The following is a 22,860-nucleotide window of genomic DNA, read 5'->3' on the forward strand; positions in this document are numbered from 1 at the left end:
GAGAGCCCGACTGCGTCATTTCCGAAGGGAGTTTCTTCGGTTAATCGCTTCCATGGAGACGCAGGAGTTCATGTGTTCAATAGACATTCAAGATGCCTATCTACATGTTCCCATATTCTCCGGGCATCAGAAATTCCTGCGATTCGCCAGGAACATCACCAATTTTGTGCACTGCCGTTCGGTCTTGCCACCGCACCCAGAGTATTTACAGAGATCATGGCGGCGTTGATGGCCTGATGGAGAACCAGAGGTCTCGTTCTTTTTCCGTACCTTGACGACATTCTGATCAAAGCTCCATCCTTTCGTCAAGCTCGCCAAAGTCTTACCTGACCAATTTTGGGTGGCTCATCAACGAAAAGAAGTCCTGTCTTGTCCCGACACAACGTCTTGTGTTTCTGGGTCTATTGTTCGACACTCGTCGATCGAGGGTTTTTCTCCCTCAAGAGAAAATTGGCTCCCTGCAACGGGATGTACGATCGCGGCAGCTCATGAGACTCCATCTCTCCGGACGACCATGAAAGTCCTGGGAAAGATGGTGGCGGCAACAGAGGCGGTCCCCTTTGCCCAATTTCACTCCAGACCTCTCCAACTCGCCATCCTATCCCGGTGGAACAGGTCTGTCCTTTCGCGGGATCGCCCATTTCGTCTTTCAAACGGTGTCAAGCAGTCCCTCAATTGGTGGCTGACGTCTCATCTCCCTAGGACGGTCATTCCTCCCCTTTCACTGGCAGATTGTGACAACGGAGGCCACCGTCCTCGGCTGGGGGGGCAGTGTTCTGCAATCACACTGTTCAGGGTCGTTGGTCAACTCAGGAGTCAGCCCTGCCATTATCCTCGAGATAAGAGCGATTTATCTGTCTCTCGTTCACTGGGAGAGACTTCTCAGGGGACTGCCTATCCGGATTCAGACAGACAATGCCGTGGCGGTGGCATATGTCACACGCCAGGGAGGGACGCGGAGTGTCTCAGCCCTGGCAGAAATGTCCAAGATTCTTCATTGGGCGGAGGCTTCAGTCCCGGCAATATCCGCGGTACACATTCCTGGTGTGGACAATTGGGCCGCCGATTTCTCAGCCGCGAGGATCTCGCGGCGGGAGAGTGGTCCCTACATCCGGAAGTATTTCTTCAGCTTGCCGTCGTGGGGAACCCCGGACGTAGATCTGCTAGCTTCTCGCCTCAACAGGAAAGTTCCACAGTTTGTATCCAGGGCTCGAAATCTTCTTGCGGTGGGCGCCGACGCTCTGGCCATTCCTTGGTCGCAGTTCGAGCTCCCCTACCGGTTTCCTCCCCTGCCTCTTCTTCCCAGGCAGCTGAAGAAAATCAAGGCGGAAGGAATTTCAGTCCTCCTCTTCGTCCCGAATTGGCCCAGTAGGGATTGGTTCGCGGACATCGCCAACCTTCTCGCGGACGCCCTCTGGAAGCTTCCAGACTGAGCAGATCTGCCGGCTCAAGGTCCGATTTGCCACCCCAATTCTCGGCCGCTCAATTTAACGGCATGGCTGTTGAGGCCGAGGTTTTGCAACGTTCAGGATTTTTCGATCGAGTTATTCATACCATGATCCGAGCCAGGAAGCCATCGTCTTCCAAGATTTATTGCCGTTCTTGGAAGAACTATTTCACTTGGTGCGAGATCAATGACCTTCCGCCCATGTGTTTTTTCGCTCCCTTCTGTCCTGGCGTTCCTTCAAGCGGGGCTGGATGCGGGTCTTGCCCTCAGCTCTTTAAAGGGTCAAGTGTCGGCGCTGTCCATCTTATTTCGGAAGACGTTGGCTCCCGTCCTCAGGTTAAAACCTTCCGTCAAGGTGTGGCTCACACGGTTCCTCCGTACCGAGCGCCCGTAGATCCATGGGATCTTAATCTGGTTCTCGAGGTTCTGCAAGGCCCTTCCTTTAAACCTCTCAGGGATGTTTCCCTTTCTCTCCTTTCATGGAAAGTAGCCTTTCTGGCAGCCATCACCTCCATCCGGCGCACGTCGGAATTGGCGGCCCTCTCTTGCCGCTCTCTTGGTACTCTACAAGGACAAGGTAGTTCTGTGGCCTCCGCCCTCTTTCCTTCCTAAGGTGGTGTCCACTTTCCACCTGAATGAGGACATTGTTCTCCCGTCCTTTTGTCCGGGTCCAGCTCACCCTCGGGAGCGGTCCTTGAACAAGCTGGACTTGGTCAGGGCGATGAATGTCTACCTAACTAGGACGACTTCTTGCGGAAGACAGATTCTTTCTTCATCATTCCAGATGGGGCGCGGAAAGGTCACCCGGCCTCCAAAGCTACTATTGCTCGCTGGATCAGATCGGCAATTTTGGAGGCCTACCGGGTAAACAACGAGTGGTCCCTCCGGGAATTAGAGCGCACTCTACCCGGGCAGCGGGTGCCTCCTAGGCGGTACGTCACAGAGCTTCCGCGCTGCTGCTTTGCGAAGCTGCAACCCGGTCATCGGTTCACACGTTTGTAAAATTCTACAAGGTCCATACCTACGCTTCGGCGGATGCCAGCCTAGGTAGAAGGATCCTGCAGGCTGCGGTAGTGAGTCTGCTGGCCTGATGGAAGTTTGTTTTTCACATCCCAGGGACTGGTCTCTGTGTCCCCCAATAAGGCGAACGAGAAAACAGGATTTTTGGGTTGCTTACCGTAAAATCTGTTTCTCAGAGCCTTCATTGGGGGACACAGCACCCTCCCATGTTCTACAACTCCTGTTATTATGTTGGTTGGTTTGAGTTGTCTGTTCTGTTTTCAATCTATTCTGTTACTTCTCCTACTGCTTTCTCACTAACTGAGGAACTTCCTGCCGGTCGGTGGGGTGTACACTGCGGAGGAGGAGCTAACCTTTTTTTGTGCATAGTGTCAGCCTCCTAGTGGCAGCAGCATACACCCATGGTCTCTGTGTCCCCCAATGAAGGCTCCGAGAAACAGATTTTACGGTAAGCAACCCAAAAATCCTGTTTTTCCTCCACATTTTGGGAGGAAAAAAGTGCGTTTTAGAGTCCGAAAAATACGGTACATATTGGTATAGGGGTCTTTGAGATGTGAATACCCTTTTAAGTACTTTTTATTCCTGCGCAGGAATTTACAATGCATGACACGATTGGCTGTTACCTGGACGCAGACAACGGTCGTGTGAAGTTCTCCAAGAATGGTGAGCGCTGCTGACATTTCCCTAGAACTTTGGTGTAGGGTCTCTGAGGCATCTACTAATGTGTTTTATTCTGTGCTTTTAGGCAAGGACCTCGGTCACGCATTCGACATACCTTCTAATTTAAAGAGCCAGGCATTATTTGCATCATGTGTATTAAAGGTAAAGTTAAAGGGACTGTCCGTTTTATCTTTTTAGATTTCACAGGGGAAGCCAGCCTAGAAAAGGAGTTAGAAAAACAAACAAAAAAAACTATACATAACACTGGAATATTCTTGCTTTTGTTCTCCCTGAAGTCATGCCCCTTTCAGAGGCATCGGGCAATGGCATACCCCACTTTCCCCTTTAAAGCATAAGCATGCTCGTCAGAACTGAGTGTGCATATGTTTAGGGATTCCCAGATGTCATCTAAGCAAGTGCTCTGATGTCAGATATTGAAAGGTGTGTGTAACAAATATAAATTAACTCTCCATGTTTGGGAGCAGATTTATTTTCTTTCTTTACTGTATTTTAGGCTAAAAAACATTTTTGAAATTGATTTCTTTAACATTTATTTTTGAACCATTTTGCCCCCCACGTCCTCTATCTTGCAGTATCTAATGCTGGCTACATAATGAGTCAGCTGAGAATCCATTGTGAGCACGTTCTGACGGTACAATGGGAGAGGGTTTTTTTTTTTTTTAAGCTCGTCCCTACTGATTTATGACCACAGACCACATCAAAGTTGAAGGAGCCTGTGAAAAGAAAAACGCTACAGAATTTGTAATGAAACTGAATTGCACAAATGCATTTTAGTCCCAAATACATGCATTTAAGTAATTGAAAAAATTGTCCCAAGAGGTGGATAATCCCTCTAATTGAAAATTACATAAACCAATGAAAACCTATCACAAGGTATTAACAATGACACGAGGCGCCAACCTGCATGACGATGAGTTTGCTGTTTGTCGTCATCATGTTGCTCCGCGTCTGATGTCGCCCGTGTTTTTCTTCTTGCCCCCTCAGAATGCCGAACTGAAGTTTAACTTTGGAGACGAGGAGTTCAAGTTTCCTCCTAAAGACGATTTCATCGCTTTATGTAAGGCCCCAGACAGCAATGTGGTGAAGTCACAGAACGCAGGTACGTGTGCACGCTCCTCCGTCAGCTCCGTCATAATGAAGGAAGTTATTATTCGAGGCATAAAAGACAAAAATTTTTAAAAATCAGTCACTAGCAGAGATGAACAACCTTTGCGGGAGTCTCATACAGTGCCCTATTAACTTCCTCCTACTAGTGATGAACAAACATGCTGGAATAAAGTGTTATCTGAGCATGCTTGAGTGCTAGCCCAGTGTCTTCCGAGTGCTTGAATAATATGTTCCAGTCCCCTCGGCTGCATGTCTTGCGGCTGTGCGACTGCAATACACATGTAGGGACTGTCTAACAAGCAGGAAAACCTTCTAAAGTATCTGAGATTTGTTCTATCTACCATTATTTTCAACTCACTAAGCACCAGGGACATGAGGAATGTACCCCTGAAATGTTTTCAGCCTCCTTTACATGGGGCTGCACTCCTACTTCATTGAATACGGAAATAATTCTCTTGGTCAGACTCGGTGGAAACATTTATTGCGTAGTTGGTCAGCTTTTCTCTTTAAAGGGGTTATCCGGGACTTTGTAAAAAAAAAAAAAACAAAAAAAAAATCTGCCTAATCCCTAACAGGTCAATAGTTACTCACTATCTACCTGTTGTGCCCGGTGCCAGTCTTTGCCGGCAAAGAGAAGTCACAGACCAATTCCCCTGGAGATTCAGTGGCTTCCGCTAATGTCACGTCGACAAGGCAGCAGCTTCTTAGCTGCTCTGCTCTGTTGATAGGATGTGGCTGCTGATGTTGTCTTGAGTGACAACCGGCTCTCCGCTGCGTAACTGCAGGGAGCCAGCTGCCAATCAGCATGATGGCAGTGGTCACGTCCTGTCGAAGAGCTGCTCTCCTGACAAGACCGGCATGAGTGGCGCCGGTACAACAGGCAGGTGGTTGCCTCTGTTAGGTTTTAGGTATATATTAATAAAAGAAAATGCATAACCTCCGTAATAGCTGCTGGAGGGGCTACTTTTCATGACACAACCCCCTTATAACAAAATTCAAAGGGGCTGTCCTGTCCTCACAATCCCACCCAATCTGACCTCAGGCGTGGAGATACCAATGCTCACCAGCACAAGATTTGTGCATCTGTCCCGATAATTAGGATAGATGCCTAGGAATAGCCCGCCTGGTGAGTATCTGCATCTCTCCGCGTCTGGTGTAAGATCTGGTGGAAGAAGAGGGGGCTTAACCCCTTAAATGGCCATGGAGCATCAGCAGCTCCTTCCTGATCATCCCCACAGCTCATGATATGCAGTGGAAAGTTGGGAGTAATGTGCAGAGAATTTGATTGTGGAAACGTTTGACTATTCTTATCATAGTTATATTTTTTTGTTATTCTTTTATTATTTTGTTGTCTTTATAGGGAGCGCGCAGGTGACACAAACCAAGAACGCTCCTAATGCCCCCAAAGCTCTCATCATCGAGCCGTCCAGAGAGCTGGCAGAGCAGACGCTGAACAACGTGAAACAGTTCAAGAAAAACGTGGAGAATCCAAAGATCAGGTAACCACCGCGTCCTGCGGGTGTCAGTCCGTGACTCTCGTGTCACTTACCAGATATCATGGCCGCTGTTTTGTATTGCAGGGAGCTGCTCATCATTGGAGGAGTAGCTGCGAAGGATCAGCTCTCTATCCTAGAGAGCGGGGTAAGTTCTTAAATGTGGGGTCTGACATCAGCACGTAATTCTTTCCTACTGTCCATATCACATACCTGCGCAAGTGTTTTATCGCTGTATTCCCACATGCCTGTATGTGAGGGGTGTCCATGAACCCAAGTAGCGGATGGAGGTGCAACGCCCTGCACCACTGCCGATCAGGTTCTCTGATGCTGGTGGCGGACTTATGTATTCAGCACAGCTCTGTCATCTGTATAGTGGCCAACATGGGTTGCTACAGATCCACCCCTATTCATTTGAATAGGGGTGGATGTGAAGTACCTGGCCGCGACCGCTATACAGTTTACAGTGCTGTGCTGTTCCGCTTCTTAATTGCGCACGTTCTACCAGGGAGAGCTGATTTTCAGGGGTCCACGTGTTGCACCCCCACCAATCTTTTATTGATCACCTAGCCTAAGGATATGTCACCAGAATAGAAGTAGTGGACAAACCCCTTTTAAAGGGAGGTTGTCAGCACAAAATCTCTGTTCAGACCAAGCACAGGTGCTCTGCACCATTGGCAAGAAGTTCAGTGCATCTTTACACTTACTTATTGAGTCAGAGTTGTCGATCAAGAAAGAGGAGGTCAGAGATGTGTGGGAAAAGGGTAGATCATAAGATTCGCTGAACTGCTCAGCCAAGCCAAGGCTGCATCAAGCTCCTGTGCTTGGTTTGAGCAGTCATTTTATGCTAACAGGTTCTCTTTAAGCAGTCAAAAGTCTTGCACTAGCTTCATAAATCGCAAATAATGACATGGCAGATCTATGTGATTCAGTCTATTTCTAGCTAGGTAGAGAAACCCATATTAACGGCGTGTGGTATAGGCCTTTTTTGGGAAATAACAAGTTTGTTGATGTACGCACCGCAGTCGGTGTAGTTCCATTTTTGTGCATCAGATTATGATACCTTTCCTGTTGTAAATACTCTACTTCATTAAATGCACCAGAATAAGCTGTATTGTCATTTAGCCAGGAATTATGGGGTATTTTAGCTCGTAAGGATGCAGCATTGTGAATGCAGCTCTGGAGAACAGAGGGATAACCAGGATTCACTGCTAGCCTTCAGGGGAAAGGACAATCCCGCTGAGAATTATCTGCATTTGCTTTCTTTTGTGTAATGTTTGCAGCAGTCCCTGAAATGACAAATGTATTCTCTTTTGATATTTCAGTGCAGAAACATAGAATTGTTTTGTACTATTATTGCCTGTTTAGCGTTAAATCCAACGTCTCTGCCTTCCCTGCAGGTGGATATCGTGGTGGGGACTCCAGGCCGAGTTGATGACCTGATTTCTACAGGAAAACTAAATCTTTCACAAGTCCGGTTCCTGGTCCTGGATGAAGCTGTAAGTTGAAAAGATACGAGGCTGGCCTCTTCTGCAGAGCCTCTGATTTACACTGCGAGTATTTAATTTGACAGGTGATCGGTCTGTATGGAGGATGAGATCCACTCAGGAGGGCTAATCCTTGTGTTTTCACAATCCCAAAGGATGTGTGATACCCCACCATGCTTTATGGTTGGCGAGATGTTCTTTTCCTGAAATTCTGTGCCCTTATTTCTCCACACATACCTTTGATCATTGTGGCCAAAGAGTTCTATCTTAACCTCATCGGTCCATAGGACTTGTTTCCTAAATGCATCAGGCTTATTTAATGTGCTTTTGCATACATCAGACGATTAATTTTATGGTGAGGATGCAGGAGAGGTTTTCTTCTGATGACACTTCCATGAAGGCCATATTTGTGCAGATGTCTCTGAACAGTAGTTCAATTAACTGCCATTTCTTAATTACATTTCAAACTGAGGAAATGGCAACTTGAAAGCACTTTTCTATCTTATAGCCTTCTCCTGCTTTGTGGGCCTCCTCTATTTTCATTTTCAGAGTGCTAAGCAGCTGCCTAGAAGATCCCATTGCTGCAGTTTTTTGACACAAGATTAGAGGAGGCTAAGCAAATCTTGTCCTTTTGAATTCCTTTACAATTTCTTTGAAAACTGATATTTTGCTATTTTAGAATGGAAAAAAATATCTCTGCATACTTCGTGTGGTTCAGCACTAACACCCGGCCTTGTTTTTCTGCCTCCTATGTGTTCACAGGATGGACTGTTGTCCCAGGGATACTCAGACTTCATTAATAGGATTCATCAGCAGATCCCTCAGGTCACCTCGGATGGTAAAAGATTACAGGTGGGGACTTTGTATGTTGCGCTCATTTCGCTGCGTCGAGGCTTTTTGTTTCATATGCCACAAGCATTACGTGTGTTTTCTTTCAGGTGATCGTGTGCTCCGCCACCCTTCATTCCTTCGATGTGAAGAAGCTGTCGGAGAAGATCATGCACTTTCCTACATGGGTTGACTTGAAAGGAGAAGACTCTGTCCCGGAAACCGTGCATCACGTTGTGGTCACAGTCAACCCCAAGAAAGATAAGCAATGGGAACGACTTGGCAAAAACCGTATCCGAGTAAGGATGCTGTAAAGCTGATGGATGTCTATTTTATAGAGTTGATTTAAACCCCTTAGCGATTGAATAGTGTTTGTACGACAAACGTTTAAGGACTTCCCACGTGCCACCAGAAGAAGTTTGCAGGAAGCCGATACCCAGGCTATTGGGAACTGATGAAATGTTTTGTATCGCTGTTATTGGAATGATGCGGACAATCATGTCTACAGGGGGTTTCCAGATTCAGAAACTCCTTGGCTGCAGTCTTATAAAAAAAATAACACAATGTGTTTTAGTCATCCTTCCTGGCGCCAGCTCTGAGTCTGTGTCGCTGATCCTTGTGTCTGTCACTGAATGCAGCGCTGCAGCCAGTCACTGAGCGGGCTTTGCCCTGATGACTGCACAAGCTGCTCAGTCACTGAGGTTAGTGACTGGCTGCAGCGCTGTCACTGTGATTTAAGCGGCGTAAACAATAATAGACATCGGGAGCAGCATTGGAGACCCAACGTTGGGCGTGGGGAGGGTGAGTAAAACATATCTTTTTTAAAATGCAGCAGGGCAAGAGTTTTTTGTTTGAATTCAGAAAACCACTTGAAGAGTTGTCCACTATATTTTTTCCGTAAAATGTGGGAAAGTGGAAAAAAAAGTACTTTTTTTTTTTTTTTTTTTTTTTTTTTTTTTTTTTTTTCTTCATAGGCCGCCTTAGGCCTATTATTAAAATAAAAACTAGTTTTTCCTGTAATTTGTTTTTTTTTTTTTTTTTTTTTTTTTTTGTTTTCTTTCCCCAGACAGATGGTGTCCATGATAAGGATAACACGCGGCCTGGGGGCAGCTCTGCAGGTATAACCTTTCCACTCGATATATCTGAATATTATAGATAGAGCGTGCAACTTATTGCAGTTCTACATTTCAGAAACCATGTCGGAAGCAATAAAGGTGCTGAAGGGGGAGTACACGCTGCACGCCATCAAGGAGCACAACATGGATCAGGCCATTATATTCTGCCGGACTAAGCTGGACTGTGACAACCTGGAGCAGTACTTCATACAGCACGGCGGAGGTAACGCTGGCCCCCCTGGATCTGTCGGGCCAGAATATTGGGGGGCTTGTGTAGGAATGGCCGCCTGCTTCTGGGGAGCAGCAGTCCTGTCAGGGATATTAATCTGAGCCTTTCTCTATAGCAGATTTGGAAGTTATTCCTTGATCTCTGGGGGTCCAGTTGCTGCGGCCCCCAACCGATCCAGTCAACTGGGTCTTTATTTAGAGAGGCATCCATATTTATTAGACTGTCATGCAAGTCCTCAAAAGTCTGCTGGCTTTGGCTGACTTTTCTCTTTTTCATGTGACCCGTAATAGTCTTCACTACAAACACTAATCCAACTCCAAGAACCCGATCTGACATCACTGCAGACCATTCACACTGCCCGATCCCAACGTGCACAGATCAATTGTCCCTAATCATTCGGCAGCACATGTTTACACAGGACAATGTGCTGCCGAGAATGAGGATCATAAACGAGCTTTAAAATTGTTACACCCAACGGACAACCAATTTGTTTGTTTGTCAGGCAATTTCTGACCCGTTTATATGACTCGTTAATATCCTAGGAGCTCGTTCCTGGGTTTAGCGTGGCATTTGCAGGAATTCAGCACACTGAACAACAGCGCGGCACAGCTGGCATTATGCATTGGGACTTTTACCAGATGAATAGTTTTTAGGAATTTCAATGTTTTTGTGCTATGACGCTGTAAGGTCACTCGGTGTTTCTGGTACGAATGTGTGCGGAGAAGGAGATGGGAGACCTAGATTACTTATGGTGTTCCGATAAAAGTGACTAGGCAGACGCATGGCTCGCTTTGTGTTTCGGTTCATCGGCTTTTTTTAGTATCTCTTGAGAAGCTGAAGCCCAGAGTCTGAGACGGCCGACCGGGCACTATCAGCGCCGACACCAGTAATCCCGCAGAAGGCAGCCCCATGTGGAGGGGACTGTGGAGCCAAGCACTTGTCACTAGGGTTCATTTCTTACAGGATGGCCACAAATAATCTCTGAAATATTACTGAGGTCTCCTGAGTGTGCGATGATGGCAGAAAAGATCACAGTATGTAGAAGTAGATGGGTACCTTTTATGTGTTTTGGAGGGTGGGCCTTCAGAATCATATTCTTGCCAAAAAAAAAAAAAAACAAACCCTCCGGTACAAAGCTACCGCCCAGAAATATTAGATGGCTGACCGTGTGTCTGACAGATATTTCATCACACCTTGCTGAGCACCCGCGTTCTCTGAGAGCCACTGATAGACTTGTGTATCTCTCCCAGACCCTACTTCTAGTCTTTTCCCTCCGGTCGTCTTACCCCCTCTTGACTCCCACCTGCTCGCCCCCCCTCCCTGGACTCCCACTCAACCCCTCCCTCCCCTGGACTCCCTAACCTCTAAATTCCCCCCACCCGCTCTTCATTTCCTACCGGACCTTACCCCTTAGACCTCAGTCCAGAGCCTCTCACCTAGCCAAATCCGTTCTCATACTTTGCACTGATGAGGGCCAATAGCCCGAAACACCGTGTCGACAAATTGAGATTCTGTTGGCTTTTATCCTAAGTCATATTACAAGACTCCTTAAAGGGTCGATTGTGACTTGTAGGATCGCTACTACCAACATGTGGCGCTATAGAGTTCAAGTCCTCTTTCTCTCTGAAGAGGCAATTTGCATATCCTGCATGTTGGCCGTTCTCGCCTCACATTGGTAATTGATGGTCACCATATCTTGCTGTTGGGTCAGAGGTGAACTACAGGAAGTGCTCCTAGTGGGCAGGCCTGTGTTGGCTGGACCGGAGCCCTGACACTTCCTACCCGCGGCGGCTCTCATTGTAGCGGGCTGGTGCAAAATCTGTTGGAACAGTTGTAGTGATCTAGAAAATGTCCATATTTTTCAGGTCCTGACAGAAAAGGCCATCAGTTCTCCTGTGTATGTCTTCATAGTGACAGGAAGCCGCATGAGAGAAAGCAAAATCTGGAGAGATTTAAGGTAAGATGGCGCCCCCTGCTGACACTGGATGTAACTGCACAGCTCTGATTAGCAGCACTTCTCGTGATCCCAGGAAATACACTATCCACTCATTTGTCACAGAATCCATTTTTTTTTTTTTTTTTTTTTTAAAGGGTTTTTTGTTTTACTTTTTTTTTTTTTTTTTTCCTCTCTGAGGCCCATAACTTTTTTAGTTTTGTGAAAGACAGTCGTGTTGTTTTTTTTTTTTTTTTTTTTTTTTGTGTGTGGTGTTCTCTTTACAGCATTTACCCTGGGGTTTAATATATCTTATACTTTGATAGATCGGAGTGTTATGGATGAGTCAATGCCAACTTTTTTTTAGCCTTGATAGTTTTTTATTCTTTTAGCCTTGTTAGTTTGATTGCTTATTTCATAAGCAGCAGTACAGTTGTATCGTAAGTTATGGAGAAGTCCACAGACACACAGGATGACCAAGGTGTCAGCAACGGAGGGTCTTCGGCAGCCCCACACTTTAGGTGCCATGCAATGGTAGAGTATTGCAACGTAGAAGAGCTCTGCGTCCCTTTTAAACAGCGGAGTCAGACCCCAATGTAATGTTGAAGACTTTTTCTAACAATAGATCGTCCATGTTCTAAAAACAAAGATAAAAAAAAAAACCTTTAAGTTATTTTTTCCCAAATCAATGGGGCTGATACTTCCAAGACCGGCGTTGAGGAGATGGACTGAAGTCAGATGCTTCTTCGTGAATCTGGAGCGTTGGCCGAGTGACCCGCACCTACGTGTGTGCCTTGCCAAAAATCCTCCTCCAGTCCCTGCTGGAGTAAGATTTGTGGCGTAGCGATTGCCGCCACTTGTTAAATTCAAATTGTCATTTCAGTTTTTGCGCAGCCGCCTGTTGTGCCAAAATTATATGACATACTGGCATAAAAGCTTTGATGGATCGGGCTCAATGTTCGTACATCAGGGATGTGTCCTAATCGCTATCTGCTCAATAAATTGTATCAATGTTTTACATTTAGGAAGACATGTATTTTTCAATTGTTAAAAACTTACAAAAAAAAAAAAAAAAAGAAAAACCAGGGTAACTGTTAACTGCGACGCTGTTTTTATTCTCTTAAGAAAAGCGATGTTCGGTTCTTAATCTGCACGGATGTGGCCGCCAGAGGTATCGATATCCGTGGAGTCCCTTACGGTGAGCGCCCCTTGTATGATATATGCTGTATACAGTTGGATGTGGGTTCAGATCGGTGAAATTCTTCTCTATCCTACCTTGCAGTCATCAATGTGACCCTTCCCGATGAGAAGCAGAACTACGTGCACCGTATCGGCAGAGTGGGCCGAGCCGAGAGGTATCGAATAATGCGTCGTTCGCAACCTAATAAATCCCAGGTTTCCTTTTTGACTCTGTGTGCACACGTTGAATTTTTTTCTGCTCCAAAATCTAGTGTTGGGAGGAAAAATATACGTACATTTTTTAATGCACTTTTACACGCTTTTTTAGATTTTTTTTTTTTTTTTTTTTTTTTTAAATTCATTTAAATGGTTGATAAATGCCCCAAAAACATTGAAAGAATTGGCATGCTGCAGATTTGAAACTTTGCTACTTAAAATCCGCAAAGAAAAAATAAGCAGCGCGTACTGGAGATTTTTAGGATTAACTTGCGCCATTTTTTACCCTCGAAAAAGGCATGGAAAAAACATGACAAAAAGATTGTATGTGGAAAAAAAGCCTGTTAAGTTTGTGCCTGATATCTTTTACTATGCTGACTTTAGAAGCTCCACATACTATTTAGTCTACTTTATAAGTTTTGGTGTAGAGGAATCGGATAAGCCATTATTGTCTGAGACACGCATCTATTTCCAGAATTGTTTATCGGATATTTTTGGCATATCCTATTGAAAGTTCCATTAAAGTCTTACTGTAACCCTCATAGGACTAAATGAGCAGGTACAACCACACCCCGTTTAGCCCACTACCTGGAAAGCAGGCAGGAAAGAACTGCAATATTTTTGTTTCTATCTTCAGTGCAGATGTTGGTAATGGGGTTGGATTCAATACTATCGTGACATAATGGGATATTTTTAAGAGGATTTTTACATATTTTTTCATATATTAATATGTGAAAGTAAGAAACTTTATAATATATTTTATTAGAGAAATCTGCTTATTTCTCCCCCTGGACTGATCAGTCATTCTCAATGTATAGGTAAGTGAAGTTCCGCAGAGATCTGTAACTTTAATTCAGGTTGTCAGCACCGCTGCTCCCATCGCCTCCATACTTACCGCTGGTCCCGCAGCGCCGTCTGCTTCCGCTCCGGGTCCCTCTTGCCTGCCAGCTCCGGCGCGCGCCTCCAATTCCCCCCCCTTCCGACGGGCGGCTTCCCGGCGCGCTCCTCCTCTGCCTTCTGCCGCGCGCACGTTGCCTCCGTGCACGCGCCGGGGGGTCAGACCGCGCGTCCCTTCAGCACGGACGTCTATCACCATGCCCTGACCCGGTTTCATCACCTGGCCAATCGGTGGCCACCCGCAGGTACTTCAGGCCGCCCTCCCTTAGGGGAGGCGCCTGACTGTCGAGTTTCCTCGCTTAGTCTAGGCCGTGCGCGCTGCTGCTCGCTGTCTGCTCCAGCCCGCGCCCTCCCTGCTCCTGTGCCTTGCCTGCCTGCTTCCCTGCTAACCCTTCCTGTGTCTTTCTTTTGCAGTACGGTGTACCCCTGCCTCCGCCCAGGTCCTGCTCTCTCTCCCTTGTCCGCCCGCTCCGCTGTCTCTGCTCCCGGACCCTGGTTATCCCGGAAATCTGGCCGGTCCTCCACCGCTTCCCTGCAGCTCATCCTCTTGAGCCGACCCCTGGTCCTGGCTGCCGTGACGTTTGAACTTCTTGAGCCTGCTCCCAAACGATCCCTGTATAGGGGTCGGTCCACCTGGTGCGCTCGCTCAGGGAGGGTTCGACGTCACGGTCCAGTGGGTCCACTCTTGCTCACATCTCCTGTAGCGTAACACAGGTGAACTTACAGCAGAATGTCTGTCCTCCAACTCCTCCCCCTTCTATAGGCTATTAAAAGCACCAACTGTCATCTCTAATCACAGTAATGGGACAAATGTGACTTCACTAAATACAGATTTTACCCATCAATTGAGAATGAATGATCCATCCAGGAGGAGAAAGAAGCAGATCTGTCTGTTAAAATATGTCAGAGTTGCTTATATGTGTGCTATTGATTTATGGAATAAAAATTAAACTGACTGTTACACTTTAAAAGTACAATGATGCATTCTATGTCTAAGGGCATTGGACGCAGAAGAACCATTTGTCATTCTTTATTCCTATATGCTGTGAGTTTGTGCTTTCATAAAGTTTCTTTTTTTTTTTTTTCAGAATGGGTTTAGCAATTTCTCTGGTTGCAACAGAAAAAGAAAAGGTAAAAAAATGATGAATTCTAAAGCATTTTATAGTTTGGACGCTTGGGTAAAGTGCTGACAGGGTCATGCAAAAGGAGGAAGATGATATATAGAGGATATATGGAGTTTTCTTTATTTTCATGACTATGAAAATTGTAGCTTCACTCTGAAGGCATCAGAACTATGAATTAACACATGTGGAATTATATAATTAACAAAAAAGTGTGAAACAACTGAAAATATGTCTTAAATTCTAGGTTCTTCAAAGTAGCCACCTTTTGCTTTGATTACTGCTTTGCACATTCTTGGCATTCTCTTGATGAGCTTCAAGAGGTAGTCACCGGAAATGGTCTTCCAACAGTCTTGAAGGAGTTTCCAGAGATGCTTAGCACTTGTTGGCCCTTTTGCCTTCACTCTGCGGTCTAGCTCACCCCAAACCATCTCGATTGGGTTCGGGTCTGGTGACTGTGGAGGCCAGGTCATCTGGCGTAGCACCCCATCACTCTACTTCTTGGTCAAATAGCCCTTACACAGCCTGGAGGTGTGTTTGAGGTCATTGTCCTGTTGAAAAATAAACGATGGTCTAACTAAACGCAAACCGGATGGAATAGCATGCTGCTGCAAGATGCTGTGGTAGCCATGCTGGTTCAGTATGCCTTCAATTTTGAATAAATCCCCAACAGTGTCACCAGCAAAGCACCCCCGCACCATCACACCTCCTCCTCCATGCTTCACGGTGGGAACCAGGCATGTAGAGTCCATCCGTTCACCTTTTCTGCTTCTCACAAAGACACGGTGGTTGGAACCAAAGATCTCAAATTTGGACTCATCAGACCAAAGCACAGGTTTCCACTGGTCTAATGTCCATTGTGTTTTTTAGCCCAAATAAGTCTCTTCTGCTTGTTGCCTGTCCTTAGCAGTGGTTTCCTAGCATCTATTTTACCATGAAGGCCTGCTGCACAGTCTCCTCTTAACAGTTTGTGTAGAGATGTGTCTGCTGCTAGAACTCTGTGTGGCATTAACCTGGTCTCTAATCTGAGCTGCTGTTAACCTGCGGTTTCTGAGGCTGGTGACTTGGATGAACTTATCCTCTGCAGCAGAGGTGACTCTTGGTCTTCCTTTCCTGGGGCGGTCCTCATGTGAGCCAGTTTCTTTGTAGCGCTTTATGGTTTTGCCACTGCAATTGGGAACATTTTCAAAGTTGTCCCAATTTTTCGGACCTACTGACCTTCATTTGTTAAAGTAATGATGGCCACTCGTTTTTCTTTACTTAGCTGCTTTTTTCTTGCCATAATTCAAATTCTAACAGTCTATTCAGTAGGACTATCAGCTGAGTATCCACCAGACTTCTGCACAACACAACTGATGGTCCCAACCTCATTTATAAGGCAAGAAATCCCACTTATTAAACCTGACAGGGCACACCTGTGAAGTGAAAACCATTTCCAGTGACTACCTCTTGAAGCTCATCAAGAGAATGCTAAGAGTGTGTAAAGCAGTAATCAAAGCAAAAGGTGGCTACTTTGAAGGACCTAGAATATAAGACATATTTTCAGTTGTTTCACACTTTTTTTGTTAATTATATAATTCCACATGTGTTAATTCATAGTTTTGATGCCTTCAGAGCGAATCTACAATTTTCATAGTCATGGAAATTAAAAACTCTTTGAATGAGGTGTCCAAACTTTTGGTCTGTAATAAATATATATTTCTCCATCTCATTGGGGGACACAGATACTGTGGGTGTATGCTTCTGCCGCTAGAAGGCTGACACTAAGTGAAAAGAAGAGGTTAGCAGCTCCTCCGCAGTATACACCCTCACCCCTATTGCGGGTGGAAATCAGTTTTTTGCTTAGTGTCCTATGGAGGAACACACAGTCTGGATCTCTCCAGACTATTTTTTTCTAGTTTACTATGAAGATGAGACAGGGGCGACGGATCCTATTGAAAGGGTCCGATCTCCCCAAACCATCAACGGGCGAGCATGCGTTGAGTATCGTCTCCGCGTATACTTTCCCGCACCGAGGGACATATCTGGGACCTTTCCCCAGACTTCTATTTTTGTTTGTTATTTTATGAAGATGAGACAGGGGCAACGCATCCTATTGAAAGGATCCGATTTCCCCAAACCATCAACGGGCGAGCACGTGCGAGTATCCCTCCACGTATCCTTTCCTGCGACGTGGGACATTATGTCAGACTTAGCCCTGTCCATCCCTAGGTATTGAAACCATGGGCTTGCACAGAGGCACAAGACTAGTCTGTGCGGCCCCCACTGCTCCACCAATGCTAGACGGCGGTGCTGCAAGGTGGCGGACGGTCCCTCTCCTCACCCCCTGAAGGGGTTAGATGGAGCTAGGGTGCCTGCACCGTCCTATTTTTTTATCAAAGACCCCCTCACATACCTGCGCTCAGGCTAAAGAGGATCATCGTTGAGGAGAGGGTCGGGGAGGGCTCCTGCGAAGATTTCGGACTGGAGCCCACAGCCGCAGCACGCCTCACGGCGTCCACTAGCCATGCAAAAGAAGGGCTGGATCCGTCAGGACAGGAACGCTGCGCCGGTCAGTAGCGCCACTTTTGGTACCGCGCCCCCCCACCCTGGTTTGGTAGGGGAAGGATTGAGGCCGGAGCTAGGCCGCGGCCGGAAGTTCCGCCCTCGGGGCCGCGTGTCACTCCCTGAGTTTGAGGACATAGTGCAGCGGCACAGAGAACGTCCAAAACGGCATTTTTCTCGGGTTAAAGGGCACTCGGATCGCGTTGTCCGTTTGCTCCGGACCTCCGTAAACAGGGATGGAATCCCCGATAGTGGATCTTCCGGTTTCACGCCTGGCCACTAGGACCCTGTTATCTGTCCCTAGGGTTTCCTCGATTAAAGATCCCACGGACGGCCTTATTGAGAGCCTAGCTCGTTCAGTATATGAGGCGTCAGGGTCTGCACTCGCTCCCTCGTTCGCAGCAACTTGGGTAGCCAAGGTTATGATATCATAGTCAGAAACATTAAACAAGGTCGTGCAGGAGCAGGATCTACCTGCAGAGATCTCGGAGGTCACATGTCAGATGACGATAGCCAGAGATTATGTATTGAATGCGTCTTTGGATGCGTCCAATTGTTCAGCACTTGCTGCCGCTAATGCAATCTCTATCTGAAGAGCCCTATGGTTGAGGACATGGCGGGCCGATTCTACTTCCAAGAAGTCCTTGACTTCCCTGCCTTATCATTGCCGCCTATTTTTGGATCAACTTCTCTCCGACTCCACAGGAGGAAAGAGCGGGTTTCTCCCTCAACAGAAGGGTACATCGTTTTTTCGTCACCCGGTTCAGGCACGTTTTCGGGCCTTTCGCAGTGCTACCTGCCATTCTAGGCCGGGCGTGACGGCATTGGTCAAGTGGCGGCCGCTAAGCAGCCTGAACCTGGTCCAGGACCCGAATAGGAGTCCGGTCCGGGGTCATGCGTTAAAAGACTCCGGGTGGACTATGGGGCCCAATTCCACCACCTCAGGCTGCCCCAATCAGGATAGGGAGCGGCAGGTCATATAGAGCCAACCCATTGGGGAGAATGCATGCTCAACAGGCCAGATCGAGGGGACCCAGATCCTAAGGATCATCGGCCAAATGACTCGAGGTCTTAACCAGACGACACCAGCAAAGTGGGCGGCCGCCTACTGTTTTCACCACATCTGGGCCAACATCACTCACGATGCATGGGTAAAAGAATTGGTGTCCTCAGGTTACAAAATAGAATTTGTCAGATACCCTCCAAGATGGTTTTTTCTTTCCCGGCTTCCCAGGGTGGATACCCAGGTAAGGGCTCTATTGGGAGCCATCAAGTCGCTCCTGTACAACGGAGTCATTGTTCCAGTGCCGGAACACGGTTCCCAAAAGGGATGGGTCTGTCAGGCCTGTTTTTGGACCTAAAGCTTCTGAACAAATTCATCAGGATCAGACATTTCTGGATGGAGTCTCCGTTCAGTCATAGCGGTCATGGAGCAGTGAGAATACTTGGCCTCAATTGACAGCCAGGACGCATTTCTGCATATTCCCATTTTTTCCTCCTCATCAGAGGTGGCTATGCTTCGCCATCAGCGTTCAGCATTTTCAGTTCGTAGCGCTACCCTTCGGGCTAGCCACGGCTCCCAGAGTGTTCACAAAAGTTATGACAATTGTCAGGGCCACACTGCATTCTTGAGGCATAGTCGTCTTGCCTTATCTGGACGACCTCTTGGTCAAGGGCTCGTCAATACGGGCATGTGAGGAAGGTGTCAACATCACACTAGATACTCTTGCCGCTTAGATGGTTGGTCAATGCAAAGAAATCATCCCTTGTGCCAGCTCAGAGGATCTCCTTCCTAGGAATGATCTTCGACACTTGCTGAGGGTTGATAATTCTCCCTCAGGAAAGAGCGCTAGTCTCCGGCAGGCAGTCCGGACACTACGCTAACCAGTCCCTCATACCATCCGATCCGCGATAAGGATCGTAGGGAAAATGGTGGCAGCAATCGAAGCGATACCTTTCGTCCAGTTCCATCCTTCACCCCCTGCAGCACGCCTTGTGTCAGCCTGGGACAAGAATCCTTTCACGCTCGATCGGCGGTGCAAACTGTCCTCTCAAGTCCGGCAGTCGCTCGGATGGTGGATAACCAGTTCCTCTCTAACCTAGGGGAAATCTTTCCCCCCATGTCATGGGCTGATAATGACAATCGACGTCAGTCTCTTCGGTTGGGGAGCGGTGTTTCGCCACCACACAACCCAGAAACGGTGGTCGCCACAGGAGGCACGCCTCCCGATCAGCTTATTGGGGATACGAGCAATTCGGCTGGCTCTGCAGAAGTTTCATCACTTTCTAGCAGGCCGCCCCGTCCGGATTCCATCGGACATCGCCACGGCGGTGGTTTACATAATTTGTCGGGGGCACCCGCAGCAGAGCAACCTTGCGTGAGGTGGAGCACGTTCTTCAGTGGGCCGAAGCAAACCACTCGGTGATTTCGGCTGTCCACATCCCGGGCGTGGAAAATTGGGCGGCAGACTTCCTCAGCCGGCAGGATCGTGCATCCGGAAAGTGGTCTCTACATCCCGAAGTTCAACAGATTTGTCAACTGTGGGGAGCTCCAGATGTTGACTTGATGGCTTCCAGAGTGAATGCCAAGGTGCCCACATTTGTCGCTCGGGCCAGGGACCCACAGGCATTCACGGTGGACGCGTTGGTTCTGCCATGGAACCAGTTTCGCCTCCCATATCTATTTCCCCCACTGCCACTACTCCCGAGAGTCAGCAAAGGGATCAAGATGGAAGGGGGGCCGGCGATTCTACTGGCCCCAGACTGGTCCCCCGTCGAGCGTGGTACGCAGATCTAAGGCAGCTGCTCGCCCATGTTCCTGGGCGCCTACTAGGGCGCCCAGATCTACCGTCTCAAGGGCTAATTTGCCACCCGAACTCAGGGACCCTGTGTTTGACGGCAGGGCCGTTGAATCTTGTATTCTAACCCAGGCAGGGTTCGGGAGCAAGGTGGTCGCTACAACGATTAGCGCCCAGAGGCCTACTTCAGCATGAATTTACCACCACACCTGGAAGGTGTTCTTTGCTTGTTGTCGAGGCCGCGGTGTTTCTCCGCTAAGATTCTCGATCTCCAGCTTCTTGGTTTTTCTCCAGTCGGGCTCAGAGCCTGGATAGCTCAGTCGGTAGAGCATTAGACTCTGGCTTTGCCCCAGGTGTCCGCAGGAGACAAATGCCGATGGACGCCTGGTTTCTTAACATGGTCCAAAGTGTTCTGCAGGAAGCTCCATTGGAACCGCTTCAGGATATCGCTTTCAGGTACCTTTCCTGGAAAGTTGTTCCCTTAGTGGCCATCACTTCTATCAGGCGGGTTTCAGAGCTGAAGGCTCTATCCTGCCGAGCTTCGTTCCTCACTTTCCCTAGGTATAAGGTGGTCCTCAGACCAACCCCTCCTTTTCTGCCGAAGGTCGTGTCCTCTTTTTCACATCAATGAAGATGTTGTTTTGCCTTCATTTTGTCCAGCACCGGTGCACCGTGTGGAAGAAGGCTCTTCACACGTTAGACTTGGTAAGAGCCCTCCGGACGTACATGTCGCAGACGGCACCCTTTCCTCAGACGGACACGCTGTTCGTGCTCACTGAAGAACGCAGGAAGGGACTCGCTGCCTCAAAGTCGACCATAGCCAGATGGATTCGTTTGACTCTTCAGGAGTCCTACTGCATTAGAGGCACGCCGATTCCAGCAGGGATCAGAGCCCACTCTACCCGGGCGATGGGCGCCTCTTGGGCGCTTCGGCATCAGGCTTCGACGGAACAGGTTTGCAAGGCAGCAACCTGGTCCAGCCTGCACATATTTGCCAAACATAATATCCATGCTCAGGCCTCGGTGGATGCAAGCCTGGGTAGAAGGATTCTCCAAGCAACGGTGGCGCACCTTTAAACAGGCGGTGCATGTAGCTTGGATCGGTGAGTCCATCTCCCACCCAGGGACTGCTTTAGGACGTCCCACAGTATCTGTGTCCCCCAATGAGACGAAGGAGAAGCATGGATTTTTGTGAGTACTCACCGTAAAATCCTTTTCTCCGAGACGCTCATTGGGGTACACAGCACCCACCCTATTAGCCAGTTGGCTCTTGTTTAAATGAATGTGTTTACTTATTTGATATAAGGGTGGTGTTTTCCTTTGGACATGTTGTACCTGTATTAAGGCTGATTTGTTGTCCTCCTACTGCTTTGGCACCAAACTGATTTCCGCCCGCAATAGGGGTGAGAGTGTATACTGCGGAGGAGGAGCTAACCTCTTTTTTTCACTTGTCAGCCTCCTAGCGGCAGAAGCATACACCCACAGTATCTGTGTCCCCCAATGAGCGTCTCGGAGAAAAGGATTTTACCATGAGTACTCACAAAAATCCATGTTTTGCTCCTCTTCATAGTAAATCTTTTGAAGACCGCTCCTGAAACATTACAGTTTGCAGACGGCGCAGGGGAACATACCCCGCCGTTTAGTCAGTGCCGCGTGCTGAGTCCAGAAAGCAACGGACGAAGCTGCAGTGCTCATCTTCTGTCATCCTTTATGATTATTATTGTAGAATCCAATGTAGTAATGTCTGTTGTAGAATCACCCTGCATGTTCTGAACCTGTCATTTTGAGCGTTTTCTTAGCAGCGGCTTAAAGGGTGACAGATTCCCTTTTAAAAAAAAAAAAAAAAAAAAAAAAAAAAAATTAAAAAATTAAAGAACCTCTTGAAATTATAGGTTTAAATCGCGTACGATAATACGGTGTTTTTTTTTTTTTTGTTTTTTTTTTTACTACTTTTGGATTTTAAAATTGTTTAGTAAAGGGTTAAAGAACTTTAAATACAAAGGATGATTCCTGGAACTTTGTTGGTCGCTCTCTGGTTGTCAGCAGGACAGATCCCTTGCGAAGGTCCAGAACGTAGTAATAAGACCGAGGATGGACAGGACTTCATCCATGTTGTATTATATTCTGAGACTGACACTGTGCTGCTGCAGAACCTCTTATCAGCCGTCATTACCAGGGGAGAGGCCGGTAGTCACTAGTCAAGCATAATGTAATCAGTTCCATAGAATTTAGTTGCGTCGTTGCAGGTAACAATTGTAAATGCACAATATTTGCATATTTGCACAAAATTCGTGTCATAAGCAGATTAGAGAAGACTTGTGTTGTGTGGGACTGCTACTTCGTGTCTTATGGGTGTTGCAAACCCTGACTCGCAGCAAAATTGCCCTCCAAAATAATTGCATCAGACAGTTGGAAGCTCAATCATTTATTAATTGCATGTAGTGCTGATACTGTAACGTTGAGGCTCTACAAGGGAAAGGAAGCATGTCAGAGACATCCCAATATCCACCAATAACTGTGTTTCTTCAGAGCGACATTGACTATTAAAGGTCTCCGCTCATCAGGTGGATGTGGGCATTGCTATACACCTTAAACACCAGGTGGCGCCATAATACTTAAGGAAATGTAATAAGTCGGTGCTGGATATTCTTCTTTGACCCCATGTAAATGACAAATGTTCATTCTTTTTTTATGATGTCTGCAGTGGGTGTTATGTAATGTTGAGACAACCACAAAAAAACATACAGCGGCTTGCGAAAGTATTC

At 47.2% G+C, this 22,860-nt stretch overlaps 1 protein-coding gene across 2 annotated transcripts in view; it reads left to right on the forward strand.

Moving 5' to 3' along the window:
• Positions 1-22,860, forward strand: part of DDX1 (DEAD-box helicase 1) — a 52,759-nt gene that overhangs the window by 23,181 nt on the left and 6,718 nt on the right. For both annotated transcript variants that reach the window (XM_073568251.1, XM_073568252.1), the window contains exons 10-23: positions 3,058-3,130; positions 3,213-3,289; positions 4,133-4,247; positions 5,616-5,754; positions 5,836-5,896; positions 7,149-7,247; positions 7,998-8,087; positions 8,174-8,362; positions 9,130-9,181; positions 9,255-9,401; positions 11,273-11,364; positions 12,466-12,538; positions 12,623-12,695; positions 14,721-14,763. In XM_073568251.1, the coding sequence (XP_073424352.1) occupies positions 3,058-3,130; positions 3,213-3,289; positions 4,133-4,247; positions 5,616-5,754; positions 5,836-5,896; positions 7,149-7,247; positions 7,998-8,087; positions 8,174-8,362; positions 9,130-9,181; positions 9,255-9,401; positions 11,273-11,364; positions 12,466-12,538; positions 12,623-12,695; positions 14,721-14,763 (1,323 nt within the window). The remainder of the gene's footprint in view (positions 1-3,057; positions 3,131-3,212; positions 3,290-4,132; positions 4,248-5,615; positions 5,755-5,835; positions 5,897-7,148; positions 7,248-7,997; positions 8,088-8,173; positions 8,363-9,129; positions 9,182-9,254; positions 9,402-11,272; positions 11,365-12,465; positions 12,539-12,622; positions 12,696-14,720; positions 14,764-22,860) is intronic.

The sequence above is a fragment of the Dendrobates tinctorius genome, unplaced genomic scaffold, assembly GCF_039654945.1.
Source record: "Dendrobates tinctorius isolate UK_male_01 unplaced genomic scaffold, ASM3965494v1 ptg000021l, whole genome shotgun sequence".
Classification (NCBI taxonomy): Eukaryota; Metazoa; Chordata; class Amphibia; order Anura; family Dendrobatidae; genus Dendrobates; species Dendrobates tinctorius.